Raw genomic sequence first — 15,946 nt, forward strand, 5'->3', positions numbered from 1 at the left:
TTATTAATATATCATTAAGTCAATTAACAGTTTTTAATGATGTTAAAAATATGTTTCAATTAATAATTTAGGTAATTTTATTATTGTATATGAGAGAAATTATGAATTTCAATTTTTTAATTAATTTTGTTAAATAAAAATTTTTAATAATGGGATATTTGTAATTTTTCAAACCACAGGGGGCAATCTGTATTTTAAACAAATCTCAAGGAGTGTAATTGTAATTTACCCTTTTTTAAAAAAATATTAAAAATAAAAAAATGAAAACAAAAAATGATATTTTTTTAGAAACAGATTATTTTAATAATTTTTTTTATTTTTTATAAAAAAAAAATAATAATAATGTAATAATTTATATTTACTTTTAGACAAGGTGTGGCAAACACCCATATCACCATCCGTTGCTACCCAAGAGTTTCCGACCTTACGAAAGTCGAACATCGGTACCTTGCTCTAGAAAACTCTGCTTCTCTATTTCTGTCTTCCTCAACTCTCCCTGGACTCTCTGAAACTCAACGCCCTCTCTCTCTCTCTCTCTCTCTACATATATATATATATATATATATATATGGGTAATTGGAATCGGAGATGGATGCCGCGTAGAAGGTACCACCGAGAAGATCCAGATTCGTACCATAGGCCCTACTACACACAAACTGAATCTTCTGGTATCTCACTCTTCATTCTACTTGTAAATTCCTTCTCATCTTTGAGTTTCGTTGACCTGGATTTGTCTGCAACAAAAGGAATTGTGTTGATTGTATCAAATTTGATTTACCCTTTTTACTCATCTGCCTATTGCATTCTTTTTCATTTGTGTTATGGTGTTATTGCCTTGCTTGGTTGCTGAGAAAACTGCTTAAATTCCAACAAAAAGCATTTTAAGTTATTTTTCTTTTTCTTTTTCTTTTCCCGGGTGTTATGGTAAATGAAAAAACCTCATCTTTTGACGCTGAATCAATAATTCTGTGGAAAATGTTGTGTACCCAGGTCCCTGATTAGCTGGAAATGCAAAATTTAGGGCTTTGTTTTCCGAGTCTTCTATTTTCAAAAATAAACAAAGCCTAAAGATCATTCAGGAATAGTGTAGAAGAAAATGATTATATACTGAAATATAAGTCCTATATGGTACTTGTTATACGCATTTGTTTAGCTGATTGGATAGTGATACATCTAAAAAGCATTGAACACTGAAGCATTTAATGAATTTTACGTTGTTATTGTGAATTAGTTATTAACTAATATGTCATTTTGTGGATTTAATTATTAATTATGGTCACAGGACTTGCATCTGGTAACACTGCAACATATTGATGTTTGTCTGAGATTAATTACTTTCTTTATCTGCAACTCAAATTCCTTATCAGTGTCTTACATTTACTGGTTACTATTCTCCGGTCTTGATTATTATCAGAGAAGTGCTAGAGACTCACAATTTAGATCTACAAATTCAACCACAATGATGTGGCAGAGGAGTTAGGCCTATATCATTTGATGTGTAGCAAATCAAAAGTAGACATTTATCATAATAGATCAATGTGGGTCAAACTGTGGGAGCTTTTTGAGGTCTCAAACATTTTCCGTTGTATTATATAATACATATGGGAGATCCATTTTTGTAAGAACTATTTTGGGAGTTTGCAGTTACTGTACTGGTTGCTAAAATTAAATTATAATTTATAAGTTAGTTGGTTTTTAGATTATTTCCGTAACATACCTTTTGACTCTTGTACTGATACGGTTTAGTTCCCATGGAATTCAGCATATCTTGCCAAGGCAATACTAACTTGATTTTGACATTTAAGGTCCCGTGTTTTTCAGATATCAAGCATTAGATAAAATTACATTTAGGAAAGTTGAAGATTGCAGCTAGCTACTTAATTACACTATTCTATTATTAAACCTAATGAGTTAAGATTTAACTTGAGGTATAATGTTCGTCTCTTAGGAATTGTTTATTTTGAGGCGGTGAGGGTGTTAGTTTTGGTATATAAGTGCCCCATAAATATATAATATCATTTTCATGGCTGGATTCTTTGGCACTTATATACCAAAACTATCTTCCTCCTTACCTCCTCAAAACGATATTAAATATATATATATATATATATGTATATGTACATATTGTAAGAATTCTGAAAAATTTATGTATATTCAATTGTATTTACTGAACAAAGAATACATCACTTATATATAACACTAAATTCTAATTCTAAACGAATACATCACTGATATAGAATTCTGATAGATATAGAACACTAATCCTAAATAGGAAACAAGAATAAATCTAAACCAATCCTAAATAGGAAACAATATTCACATAATATATACTATACTAATATTATTCTCACACCCTCGTTCAAACTCAAGGTATTTGAGCAGAAAACACTGAGAGTTTGCTAAGAAAAAACTGAAACCGAGCAGCGGTGTGAGTCTTAGTGAAGAAGTCAGCAAGTTGTAGAGGCAAAGAGACGAAAGGAAGCGAGATAGAGCCAGACTGCAAATGACGAACAAAGTGACAATCAATCTCAATGTACTTGGTCCGCTCATGGAAGACAGTGTTATGTGCAATCTGAATAGCACCGCGGTTGTCACAATAGAGGGAGGTCGGGGAAGACTGAGGGATGCCCAAGTCAGAAAGAAGACAACGAAGCCAGACAACTTCAGCCGTGACATGAGTCATAGCACGATACTTAGCTTCGGCAGTAGAGCGAGTAACAACAGTTTGTTTCTTACTTTTCCAAGAGATTAAGGAATCACTAAGAAATATACAGAAACCAGACGTGGACTTGCAATCAGTAACATTACCAGCCTAATCAGAATCAGCATAGGCCACCAAATCCAGAGAGGAAGTAGAGGATAATAGTAAATCTTGAAAGATAGTACCGCGGAGATAGCGAAGAATCCGAACCAAGGCAGCCCAATGTGTAGAGCTACATGAACAGCATAGGCAAGATCAGGACGAGTAACCGTCAGATAGACTAAGCAACCTATGAGCTCTCGATATAGAATAGGATCATCCAGAAGAACACTATCAGTAGTGTTGAGTTTTACATTAAGCTCAATAGGGGTATTATAAATCTTAGTGTCAATAAAACCGGCACGATGAATAACCTCATTGGCATACTTGGCCTGAGAAAGAAAGTAGCCCTTAGGAGAAAAAGCTATCTCAATTCTAAAAAAATACCGCAATGGGCTCAGATCCTTCATTTCAAAGGTGCGGAAAAGATGCTACTTGACCTCAGATATAGCAGAAGAGTCAGAACCAGTGATGATCATATCATCCACATACAGTAATAACGCAACAAATCCAGCAGAGGCATGGAAAAGAAATAAAGCAGAGTCCTGGGCACAAGGATGAAACCTAAGCTCAGTAACAGCAGTTTGAAAGCGATCATACCAAGCACGAGGAGACTGCTTCAGACCATACAGAGCACGCCGAAGGCAACAAACCTATCCAGAGGAATGGTGAAGGCCAGGAGGAGGACGTATGTAAACTTCCTTTGTGAGATGGCCATTTAACATCCATCTGATAAAAAGGCCAAGAACGAACAACAGCGACAGAGATCAAAGTATAGACAGTAGTCATCTTGGCAACAGGAGCAAAGGTTTTCTCATAATAAATACCATACTCCTGTGAGAAACCTTTGGCAACCAGACGAGCTTTGTAACGCTCAAGAGAACCATCAGAATGAGTCTTAACTTTGTAAACCATTTGCAACCAACCAGATTCTTACTAACAGATAAAGGAACCAACTCCCAAGTACTAGTTTTCTGTAAAGCAGACAACTCTTCCTCCATAGCTTGAACCCAATGAGGATCCTAACAGGCCTTCTTGTAAGATTGGGGTTCTGAAAAAGAGTGAATAGCAGACAAAAAAGTACGATAGTAAGTAGAAAAACATATATTAGACTAACCCAACCTGTTTGGAGGATGACGTGCTCGAGTAGGATATCGATGTGCAGCAGGATCAGAGTTGTCAGAAGCAGAAGGATCAGCAGCAGGGGCAGAGACAACTGGTAGAGGAGGAGCCTTGCGACGAGAATAAATTGACAACGGAGGAGGAGAATAAATCGAAGGAGGAGTAACAGCCAGAGGTGAAGTAGGAGGAGAAGATGGAACAAGCTCAGGAGGAACTGTGGAGATGTACTTATCAGACGGGACCTCAGAAGGAAACGGATCAATATGAACCAAATCCTTATTGGAAACTGGGGCAGTGAGAGGAGCACGCTGAAAGTAAGGTAGATGTTCGAGAAAAGAAATACGATGGAAGACATAAAGACGACGGGAAACAGGGTTGTAACACCGATAGCCTTTTTGAGTAGAACTATAACCCAAAAAGACATAGAGGACAGACTGGGGACTAAGTTTGGTCCTATCTTTGCGGGGAAGAAGGACAAAACAGCTAGACCCAAACACACGAAGAAGGGAGTAGTTAGGAATTTGGGAGAACAAAGCCTCATAAGGAGACCAACCAGAAAGAAGAGGAGTATGCATGCGGTTGAGAAGAAAAGCAGCAGTAAGAACTGCCTCCCCCCAGAATGGAGTTGGAATTGAGGCAGAGAGAAGAAGAGACCTAACTGTCTCAATGAGATGACGGTGTTTACGCTTGGCTCGACCATCTTGGGTAGGTGTATTTGTACAGAAAGTTTAGTGAATGGTACCCAAATTGGCTAAATACTTACAGAACTCATTTTTAAAATATTCCCCACCCAAGTCAGACCGTAACACTTTAATTGTAGACCCAAACTGAGTAGTAATCATAGACTGAAAGGTACGGTATATGTGATAGAAATCGAACTTATGAGTTATAAGATAAACCCAAGTATAACGGGTACAGTCATCAACAAATGACACATAGTATGCAGAACTCCCTTTGGTGAGAACAGGAGAAGGGCCCTAGACATTAGTATGAACTAAAGAAAACGGTGAAGCAGATATAGAAGTACTTTTACAGAAAGGTCAGGCTGTCATTTTGGCAAGTTTACACCACCGACACTCAGTAAGTTGACTAGAAGAAACTTTACCCAATATACTTGATTGAGCTAAAGACCGTAAGCGATCAGCAAACAAATGTCATAATCTGGAATGTCACAAATTGAAAGGACTTGACAGAAAATCTAACTGAAAAGAAGAAAAGGCAGTCGGAGAGGTAGTCATAGGCAGATGCAAGCTCTCTACTACATAAAGGTCTCCAACTCTACAGCTAGTCCCAATCTGTTGTTTAGACATCCGATCCTGCACAAAATAAATAGAAGAAGAAAAGATAGCATCAAACCAGAGGCATCAAGTTGACTAATAGATAATAAACTGATCGATAACTGAGGAATATATAAGACAGATGGAATAGAGACTGCAGACATAGCAGACGGTAGGACAGACCCAACAGATATAACTGACATACCAGACCCATTAGCAGCATTAACAGTAATAAGAAAGGGAGGGGGAGTACAATTCTGAAGTAAGGAGAGATGGGGAGTCATATGATGAGAGGCACCAGAGTAAAAAAGCCAAACAAACGAAGAGATACTTGAAGAAGATCTAAGCAAACCTGAATGAAGAGAGGAAACAATGGAGGCAGATGAAGATGGGTGGGAGGTAAATAGTGTATGCTGAAGCTAACTAATCTGAGCACTCAAGGAAGCCAAATCAGGATCAGGAGCTGGAGCAGATGCAGTAGAATCGGCGGAAGCTTGAAAAATACTCGGAGAAGAAGGGCAAAACTGGGTCCAAGACTGCTGAGAATACGAGCCAGACAGACATCCCTTCTTGGGACAGTGATACTTCCAATGACCCCTCTGATGGCAGAAGGCACACTCATTGGAAGTCAATAGCCCTTTCTTGGGCTTTGCAAAAGGTTGAAGCTGATGGATATCCAACACCATAATGAACCAAAACTAGAGAACCAATTGGGCAAAAAAAAAAAAAAAACTGATGGGTCTAAATGTAATATCTAGAACCTTGTGTGGTCCAAAGAAGAATAAGGGAGAACTATGGTCAACCAAAGAAGAACCAGGTCACGAGACTCAGAACAAGAGAGAGAGAGAGAGAGAGAGAGAGAGAGAGAGAGAGATGTCGTGATGCAATGGGTCGCGACTCTGATAGATGCGACTGATGTTGCAAGTCCAGCAACAACTGAAGCCGAAGAACTGATGTTGCAATTCCAATAGATAAAGTTGACCAGAGAAGTTCGAACCAGATGACCAGTAGACGAACTAGAGAGGGTTGCAAATCGAAGGTGAGACGACGCAATGATGGGTAACGATGATGCAGTTGATGGGTTGCAATGCAAGGACAGACGAGTTGCGACACTCAAGAGACCAATTCGCGATAGACAACATTGCGATTCCGGCGAGAAAACATGATTCCGATGGTCATCGACAGGCCTTGAATCAGACACATTTCGAGATCAGAAGAGTTGTAAAGAACCTGACGAGGCAGAGGGTGATCTGATGACTTGAACTTGAGCAAATCCAAAGAGCAAAATCAGAGATGATTTCAAACCAGAGGGAACCTTCAAATTGAAGGAAGAACTTCGAACCAATCAGAGGTGAGAACTAGGGTTTCGGACAAGGCTCTGATACCATGTAAGAATTCTGAAGAATTTCTGTATATTCAATTGTATTTATTGAACAAAGAATACATCACTTATATAGAACATTGAATCCTAATCCTAAACGAATACATCACTGATATAGAATTCTAATAGATATAGAACACTAATCCTAAATAGGAAACAAGAATAAACCTAAACCAATCCTAAATAGGAAATAATATTCACATAATATATACTATACTAATATTATTCTCACATATATATGTATAGACAGAGGTCTAAAGAAGTAGTATGAAATTTATGTCTCATGTAGCATTACAAATAGTTACATTAGGAAGATTTCAATTTATTTCTAAAAAAGTCATATGAAAAAAAGTCATCATTAGATATGTTTAGATTGTTTACTAGTGTGAGAGAGAGAGATGTTACGTCTTCCATACTTTATTAAGTACTTTTACATATTTTAAGAAATCTAAATATAAATTCTTTTAGTGTTTCATATTATTACGATTTATTGCTTTATTGATTATGAAAATGGTCAACTTAAGTCTATTATTTTCTCTTCATGATTGTTTACAAGTTATCTATTGTTGTTGCTTTGGTCATGTTGGCTTGGGCTAGGGAGGGTAACACAGACATGCACGCACACAGAGTGAGAGAGAGTGATATGTTCATGATAATAGTTGTCAAATTGAGAATCGTATCGTGAATAAAATTCTTAATTTTGCAAATCTTGAATCAAATTGAATTGAGAATCATTAAGATTCTCTACTAACTACAAAAGTTGATAAACAATTGTATATAAGAACAAAAATGAAATAAATTGATTTTTGCACATGTTATAAAATAATTCTTATATAACGACATCATTACACCATCTAATTGGGGAAAAATTGCCTCCATAGATAGAGATGTGGTCTAAATCCCACCAACCATACAATTATTCAAAAATCAAAATATAATCACTCTTGACATTAAAAAGTGAATCTAGGAGCCCTACATATAGATATAATGAAAGGAAAGAATTAAGTGGAATCCTTTATTTTAAATCCTAATGCACTTTAAAAAGTATGTATAGCATATAATAAAAAGAAAGAACTAATTGGAATCGTTTATTTTAAATCCTAATACACTTTAAAAAGCGTTTAAAAAAAAAAGTAGTGGAACCATTGAGTTTAATTGACTTGACCCATGTAATATTGAATTATATTTATTTTACTAAAATAGCAATAAATAATTCATTGGTTTAAGTTATTTTAACCTTGTCTTGAGAAGATGTATTATGTTTATTTTTTTATTTTTTGAAGGAAAGTATGAGAAAAAAGTTTAAAAACATGTCAAATGAATCTTATTAGAAAAACCCTAATCATCGAAATAACAACAAATCATGCATAGGTATTGGTTAGTTTTGTATTAAACACTATGAGAAGTTGTATTATGTCATTTTTATTTTAAAAAAGGAAGTAAAAAATAGTTGGAATTTGTTAGACATCGTAGTTTCAAGAATTGCATGAATTGTAAAAAATAAATTGATTATGAATCACGCGATTCACCCTAGTTCACTCTCAAAATAAACACCCATAGATTCATATTGACTAAGTATGGATTGCGAATCGAATCATTAATTGTAAGATTTTGATAACAGAACTCATGATATATTTATTGAAACCATAAGCCATTTTCTCATGCAATGAAAGTTTACAATGTATGGACTGAAGTAGGGCCAGGTAAACAAATGGCGTTGATTGCACATGCACATAATGCATATATATGGTGTGTCTTGAAGTATCTGCATGAAGTCTCAACATGGCAGTGTACAGGCATAGGGAGGTTGTAAACGACGCTACCATCCTTGCTAGAAGGGGCTACCCAGTTGAGGGAAATGGGTGTGACTACAAAGAAGTCGAAGAGTATCTAAAAAGCATACCTATGTGTTGTGTGCCAGAGGCACTATTAAAGGTGCCACATCTAGGTTTTCCGAGGTTGAATAATAACTTTTAAAGGCAGTGGAGTTTTATCTTGGGGAACTTGTGTTTTGTCATTTTGTTTCTTTCTATTTATTCTCATTATTCTATTTATTATTGATGACCAAATGTTAATCACAATTCTTCAAAACCTCATAGTTATAATCTTACAATTTTCAACAGTATCCAGCCATGCTGTGATAAACCTCCAGACTATTTAGCAAGGGTGTACTAAGATACATGCATATTGTAAATCATTTACACTCAACAGGCAAACCAATTGCAAGAAAAAAGGAAATTAATAAGGGGGAAGAAGATTGTTGTTAGTCACAAAAGTTGGGCTCAATCTATCCCCCTCAGCAATGCTGTTAAAACCATTGTCATCCAGTGTATGAGCAGTCCCCATTTTAAATATCTACAAATCTCCAACATTTTTATAGGAACTTTTGGCCCATTAGGGATTCTTTTCTTCCATTTTTTCCTCCATTTTTTTAGAGGTGGGGTCCGTGGGGAGGGGTATTGGCATATTTCTAAGAGAATTTTAAAATGTAGAAACCTCCTCCTGTTAAGCCACATTTAAGGTTGGACATTGCGAGGCTTGGGTTGTTTGATCATGCTTTTTTTGAGTAAATGGTCATTAAGATTTTCCTGTGTGAGAATTTTTGGAGGAGAGTGATTTCCAATGCATATGGGTGGATTGGAGGAGATTGACCTTTTTGGCTAAGGGTTATGTGTCTTATTGGATGGGTTGAATGAGTTTGTGAATCATATTGACTTTATTGAAGGGAGGGTGATGGATTGAGCTTTTGTCTTTGAGTTTCTAAAATTCAAATAATTTTACGAGGTCCTAATGCTATCATATGATATCTATTCTTGAGAAGAGGTTTGGAGTGCAAGCATTCCTCTGAAACTGTTATTTTTGGATGGGCAGATCACATGGTAAGGTAGCAACCATTATTATTTGATGATTAGAAGATAAATTATTCCTAATCGATCTATCTCATGCTGGAGTTGTGGGTCCAACAGAAATACGTCACATATTCAGTAGAGTTTAGGCAATGTAGTTTTCTGGTTCTGTATAAGTGATTTTTTTAAAACTAACATCTCCTACTGTTGCCTTTTTCCTAAGAAGAATGTTTCTAATTTCACTTAGCTAAATGGGTTTCCAGTGGGATTGTCACTTATGAATTGCTTTATTGTATTTCTATACAGGACTTTGGCAAAGCAATGTACCTTCATGGGAAAAGCAATTTTGCACATTGGTGGGGTCAATTCCATGGCAGAAGGTTATGGTTGCAAAAAGGTATATGAACTGCCATGATGACGTGGTGAAGTGGAATGATTCTGCTTCTGAAGAAGCATTTAACAATGCGAAAAAACGGTTTTGGGCAGCTATTAATGGTCTTCCGTGTGATATTCCTGTGCCTGATCCGGACATGTATATTGATGAAATTGATTGGAATCCTCATATTGATCCTGAATTGATATCTGACTTGGATCAGGAATATTTCAATCCTGATGAAGGAGGAAAAAATAATAAGGTGGAGACTACAGACCAAAATCCACACAACTCAGTTTCTGGCTGTGCTGTTGGATGGCATGGTAATCTGAGTAATGGTGACAATCCTTGGGAAGGTTGTGATCTGAAGGGTACTGAAGCTTTGAAGAATGTAGCACAAGGTTGGAACCCATGGGATGACTCTATCAGTGAATCAAGGAATTTAAATAATGTTGATAATCCTTGGGAGCAGAGCTATACTCGAGTCAATGTATCATTGGAGGATAATGCATGGGGAAGTTGTAGGGATAAGTCATGGGGTTGGAACCAGCGACAGGCTTGTGATCTGCAGTCAAAAACTTTTGACAGTTCTAGGGAACATGACCGTCAAAATGTAGGATCTACAAAGGAGAAGGGATGGGGCGATGCTGGAAATAATTCTTGGAGTTGGGACCGTTGGGAGACCAATGTTCTTGAGTCCAAAAAATTTGGAAGTGGTGACACACCTTGGGCACACAAGGGTAATGGAGGTGGAAAAGACAGAGGATGGGGAGATTGTGGCGACAAAACCTGGGGTTGGAAGCAGTTGGGGAATCAAAATAATGAGCCAAAACATTTGGACTCTAGAACAAATGGAGGAGCTTGGGGAGCCTTGAGTGGTGGGTGCCGGAAGAGAGAAGCTTCTCATCAGTATTCATCAAGGTACAAAAGGTCAAGGTTTCAAGGTGATGACTATGACACTGGCCATCACTGGGGGAAGGGAAGAAGCCAGAAGAGGGTCAGTTTTGCATGAGTAGCTGGGTTGGATTGCAGGCCTTTCGGACAAAGGCCAATGAAACATGGTGATCTTGATTGCCTATGCTGCAAAGATCTTAGACCTATTTTTTTGACAATAAGTAAATATCTATTTGCAATCTGTATACCATGTGTTTCTTTTACTTGCCTGGGATGTTATGTGGATTTTTGTAAGGATAAACCAACAATGAGCGTTGATGAACCTTTTTGCCTGTGTCACATTTGCTTCAGCTGAATAGGAATTTTTTATTGGCCCTTTGCTGAAGTCTAAATTTACTGTGCAAAGGTATGATTCTTATGCATTTAAAGTTCTCCAATGATTTTTTAATGCTGTTAACAGCAGCCTCTTATGTCATCTGTTTATTGTGTTGGGTTCTGTGTGAAAATTGCTTTTATTCTTCCTTTAGTAAGGATCTGTTTGAGAAATGTCATATGCTATTTAAAAGTCAAGCTCTGTGCGCTCAAAATTTATTGAGGGAAGATGGGGTACTTTTTGGAGCATACATGTCTCTTATACATGTTAGTTGTTTGGCATATTAAGTTCATGTCTCATATAGATATATGCATCTAATCTAGTGAGCTTAACAGAAAATGAATTGCATCACCCCTCAGAGAGTGGAATATATTGGAGAGCAAATTTAAGATAGTAATCACTTCTTTCATAGGTTCTTTTTGTTATACAGCTCAGTTACTGCTTAAGATGGAAAGAACACTTTTATTGACTTATAAGCTCTTCCACATCTGTCTTATTTTAGAAGGTGTTTGAACCAGGCAGGCTTGATAGATTTGGTATTGCACTGTTAAAGTGCATTATGTTATCTTTATGACTATGGTTTTTCATTTTAAATGAGGCAGTGGATTGTCTTTTTCTTCTTCATTTTTTTTAATACCTTTTTGTCTTCTTAATAGTTTTTATTTGCAAAAGTTTTTATCATTTATTGTAGTGCTAAATGGAAATGTTAGGGGGAGGGGAAGACCAAAATTGACATGGGATGCAATAGTAAAAAATATATGAATTTGTTTAATTTAATTGAGCATACAGCTCTTGACAGAGCATAATGGCAAAAAAGAATTCATATAGCTGACCCCCCACTTGGGCGGGACCAAAGGCTTAGTTTGGTTTGCTTAAATACACCATTGCCTCCAAAGTATGCGCTTTGTGTCATTTTGGTGCCCAATATTTCAGTTATGTCAATTACTCAATTTAGTCTCCAATTTTTGGAATTTTAGTGTAAATGGTCCTTTTGACTGTTTCCATCCATATTTCCTAAATGGGTTACTGGAGCAGGGTATTTTTCGCACAATATATCAACACATCAGTCCAAAAAAGTGGTTATAGTTGTAGTGGAACACGGCTACCCAAATTGCTCCTGCTTCTGTCTGAATTGTCCCCAAAATATGTGCTGTGTCATTTTGGTCCCAAATGTTTCAATTATGTCAATTAATCAATTTAGTCCCCAATGAATGGAAGTTGTGTTTAAATGGTCCTTCTGACTGTTTCGACCCATATTTCCTAACTGGGTTACTGGAGCTGGGTATTTGTGGCACAATATATTAACATATCAGCCAAAGTTGAAGTGAACCACTCTACCCAAAATGGCCTTGATTCCATCAATCAATTTAGACGGTGTTAGTGTTGGGGACCATTTAAACAAAAAATTCATACGATGGGGACTAAATTAACACAATTGAAATGTTATAGACCAAACTGATGCACAGCACATACTTTGGGCACCAACGGTATATTTAACCCTTTATTGTACTAGAGACAGGATTTTATCTGCTAAAATTATTCATTTTTTCTGTTGAAAAAGAAATCAAGCTTGACCGTCCATGGAATATAATTCGATTCACATTTCCAATGTTGATTCCTTATCAATAAATATCTTAAATTTTTTTGTCAATTGATATAATGAATCAACAATTTTGCCGAATTGCGCCAGATTGCTGTCTTTTTCCGTAAGCAGTTCCTTGGAAAGCTTCACAAGTATTGATGATATTATCAGCTCTCATTTTATTATGACACTGATTTTGGATAGAAACCATTATGAGAATGTTTTGAAGCATTCATCCCATTTTTCTTTCCTTCCTTTCCCATCCATCTATTGATACTTGATCGTTGTTACCAGCTTGACTAGTTGTTCAGATTTAAACGTCTTTTACTTAACAATTTAAAATTAGTATAGAGTTTTACTTTATTTGATAATTGAAGTAAAAAATAGTCATTTGTGTTACTTTTGGTTATTTTCATTTTGTTGGTTATCAAAATAGGCCTGGCTCCTATTGAAGCCACTCCCGGCAAGTGCCAGTCTGCCACTTCAAGCTGTTAGTTGTTGGCAACTTTCTGTCTTGAATTCCCGACAGGATGTCTTACCAATCAAAGAGAATCTAGGAGGATAGACCCAAAAAAAAAAAAAATTGTTCCCTGATTAGATTCTTGAAGAACTCTGTTCCTTTTTCTTCCCCTTGTGCTCTTTAGTTCTCATCAAATAGATTTTGTTGTTATAAGCATAGTCATGCCTGTTAAAATCCACCTACTCTCCACCTACTTCACCCACTTAAACCTACTCCACTAAACCTAACCCACTACACCACTACCACCTCCACTTCACCTACTCCTTACCTACTACACACTCACCCTCTTCTATATATAGGAATCATGAATCATTGTAAGTGATATCAATATAACATTATATCAATCAATAATACAATCATTTCTCTTTATACATTAAATTTCTACATGGTATCAGAGCAAGGTTAAGCTCTTGGTGCTCTTCGCCTTCTGGCGGGCGGCAACTTTGCCTTAACCGCCCGCCAGACCTCAACCAATTAAAAACCTACCAAAACCTCCAACCACTGCAGCAACTCAAACCACTGCTAGCTCGAATTGACGCCAACTCTTCTCACAACCAGTGTTTCATTTCGGCCTACTGCAGATACAGATTGCCTTGCTACAACTCCGAGCACCGTCGCCGACCATCCCAACTCTCATGGTTTGCATGCTTCGTGTCCAGCACCTGCAATATTGCTGCGTCTGACTGCTGACCACGACGCCTACCCAATACGTCGTTGGTCCGTCCATCATCCTTCTCATTCACTGCTCATGCGAGCTACATGTGCTGCCGCCGACCTGTTCTAACTGTCTCGGTGCCGTGTATGTGTTCAGATGTAAGAACACAAGACATGTCCTCTCGTCCCAAAGTCTCCACTCCTCTCACCTCCCTCCGCCGCCTGGCTGAAGATTACTGGTTGAAACAGTCCTCGATGTCTCCCTATGCAGATTTTGTCACTGCAATGCTTATTCGTTCAACTGGCCTGAATCTTCAAAAAGCATATTCTCAAAGATTGAAATCACTAGGCCTTGTTGGACTGTTGGAAAATTCAGAGATTCTTTCATCTGGGGATATGGCTGCTCTGGTGTACTTATGGAATCCTTTTACCATAGTCAGTTGTGTGGGTTTGTCTACTTCTCCAATTGAAAATTTGGTCATCATACTGTCACTTTATGGAGCTTGTACACGACAAATTCCATTGGCAGCTTTTGGATGGGTCATAGCAACACATTTGTCCCTTTATCCTGCTATTCTGATTGTACTGGTGATTCTTTTATTAGGTTATGGTCCAGATGCTCCCCCAAGGAAATTGTTACTGCAAAGGAATTCCTGTGAACTGACAGGTCAACAGAAGGAACTGAAAAATCAACCAGTGCAACTAATTTGTTTCTCTTGGAAACCAGTTGTGTGTTTCTTCTTGTGGGCATCCATGTGGGCATTCTACGTGTTAGTTCTATGTGGCATTTCTGTTAAACAATATGGTGGTCTTCGGGAGATGTTTAAGAGAACTTATGGGTTTATTCTCACAATGGAAGACTTGTGCCCAAGTTTGTCATCTTGTTAAAGCAAACAAATTCACTCTCTCTCTCTCTCTCATCTTTCCACTTTCAAACCCACAATCCTTTTTTTTTAATCAACCCACTACCTCACTTTTTTTAAACCCCACTTTCACTCACACTCACATGGGCTTGTCCCATTCTCCTCTCATCTTTTCAACTTTTCTTTCAACTTTTTTTCCAAAGTATTTGATCTGCCCAAGACGTGGCACAACACTTTATTTTATATATTATTATTATTCTTATTATTTCAACCAAAAAAAAAAAAAAAAAAAAAAAAAAAAAAAAAAAAAAAAGAACAAACAAAGGCAGAATTGCACACCAAACCTTCCCTTATTTTATTCATGTCGGGCCTCACCCCGATCACCATTTTACATAAAAAAAAACAAAAAAAAAAAACAAAAAAAAAAAACAAAAAAAAACCCAAACAACCACATACACAGGCGGGATTTTTCTTCTCTATTCTGCCGCCTGTCTTTTCTTCTTGCCTCCGTCCTGGACGGCCCTTGACGGTGTTGCCTCCGTGCTTCCTAGACCACCAAGCAAGTTTCCTCCTCCCTGCTCCTCCAATGCAGCATATGGCGGCCCTCCAAATCGGAACATAACGGTGGCCTTCCGCTTCAGCTCCTTGTTTTCTGTCTTTAGCACACTTATCTCTGCTCGCGCATCCTTATACATGCGTTGGAGCAGAGCCAGCTGGGAGTTTAACTGTTGCACCTCATTTGTCCTGCTCTGCAGCCGGTGCGACAAGTTTGTGACCGCAGTCATGGTTTCCACACATGACTTCAGAGTATACTGATTGGCCTCAATATCAGTTTGCACCGCCATTTTTTGCTCCACCGACCGCATCGGAAAGTTCAACGGAGCAAAACCAGAGGTGTTTGGTTGCGGTTCACTGGCCACCGCACCAGTTATTTCTCTTGTGGACTCGTTCAGTTCTGGAAAGAGCGTGAGCAGACCACGGGAAGAGGAGGCCATGTTCTGGGTAGCTGGACGGGAAGAAGAGGCCATGTTGCTGAGTGTTTCAGAGACGGGTAGGTTACAGAGTGTTACAAAGTTTCTCTCTCCGAAAACGCAGAGTTTTTCAAAGAAGGGTTGGATCCAGAATTTTTTCAGAGGTTTCTCTCAGTTTTTCTGTCTCAGCTTCTGCCTCAGCCTCAGCCTCAGCCTCAGCCTCAGCCTCCGTCTTGGTTAAATAGCCGAGGCCGCCACGCGTATCACGCGCCACTTGACGCCAGACGACA

At 37.8% G+C, this 15,946-nt stretch overlaps 2 protein-coding genes across 2 annotated transcripts; both read left to right on the forward strand.

Moving 5' to 3' along the window:
* Window positions 1–373: 373 nt before the first annotated feature.
* On the forward strand, window positions 374–11,085 carry LOC114313854 (uncharacterized). The gene is made up of 2 exons (XM_028260266.2): window positions 374–668; window positions 9,733–11,085. The coding sequence occupies exons 1-2, from the start codon at window positions 569–571 to the stop codon at window positions 10,809–10,811; spliced, it is 1,179 nt and encodes a 392-aa protein (XP_028116067.1). The 5' UTR covers window positions 374–568; the 3' UTR covers window positions 10,812–11,085.
* Window positions 11,086–13,500: 2,415 nt separating this feature from the next.
* Window positions 13,501–15,009, forward strand: LOC145820350 (uncharacterized). Its single transcript, XM_082915693.1, has one exon. It carries the CDS (start codon window positions 13,928–13,930, stop codon window positions 14,708–14,710), a length of 783 nt encoding a protein of 260 aa, XP_082771819.1. The 5' UTR covers window positions 13,501–13,927; the 3' UTR covers window positions 14,711–15,009.
* The last annotated feature ends 937 nt before the right edge of the window (window positions 15,010–15,946 follow it).

Source organism: Camellia sinensis, chromosome 2, assembly GCF_055761805.1.
Source record: "Camellia sinensis isolate YWXY chromosome 2, ASM5576180v1, whole genome shotgun sequence".
Taxonomy (NCBI): domain Eukaryota; kingdom Viridiplantae; phylum Streptophyta; class Magnoliopsida; order Ericales; family Theaceae; genus Camellia; species Camellia sinensis.

Excerpts from the sequence above, each read along its gene's own strand:
- LOC145820350 (XM_082915693.1), top strand. The coding sequence starts at position 13,928 with ATGTGCTGCCGCCGACCTGTTCTAACTGTCTCGGTGCCGTGTATGTGT.
- LOC114313854 (XM_028260266.2), top strand. The coding sequence starts at position 569 with ATGGGTAATTGGAATCGGAGATGGATGCCGCGTAGAAGGTACCACCGA. Across the intron at positions 669-9,732 it reads CACACAAACTGAATCTTCTG|GACTTTGGCAAAGCAATGTA; the intron begins GTATCTCACTCT and ends ATTTCTATACAG.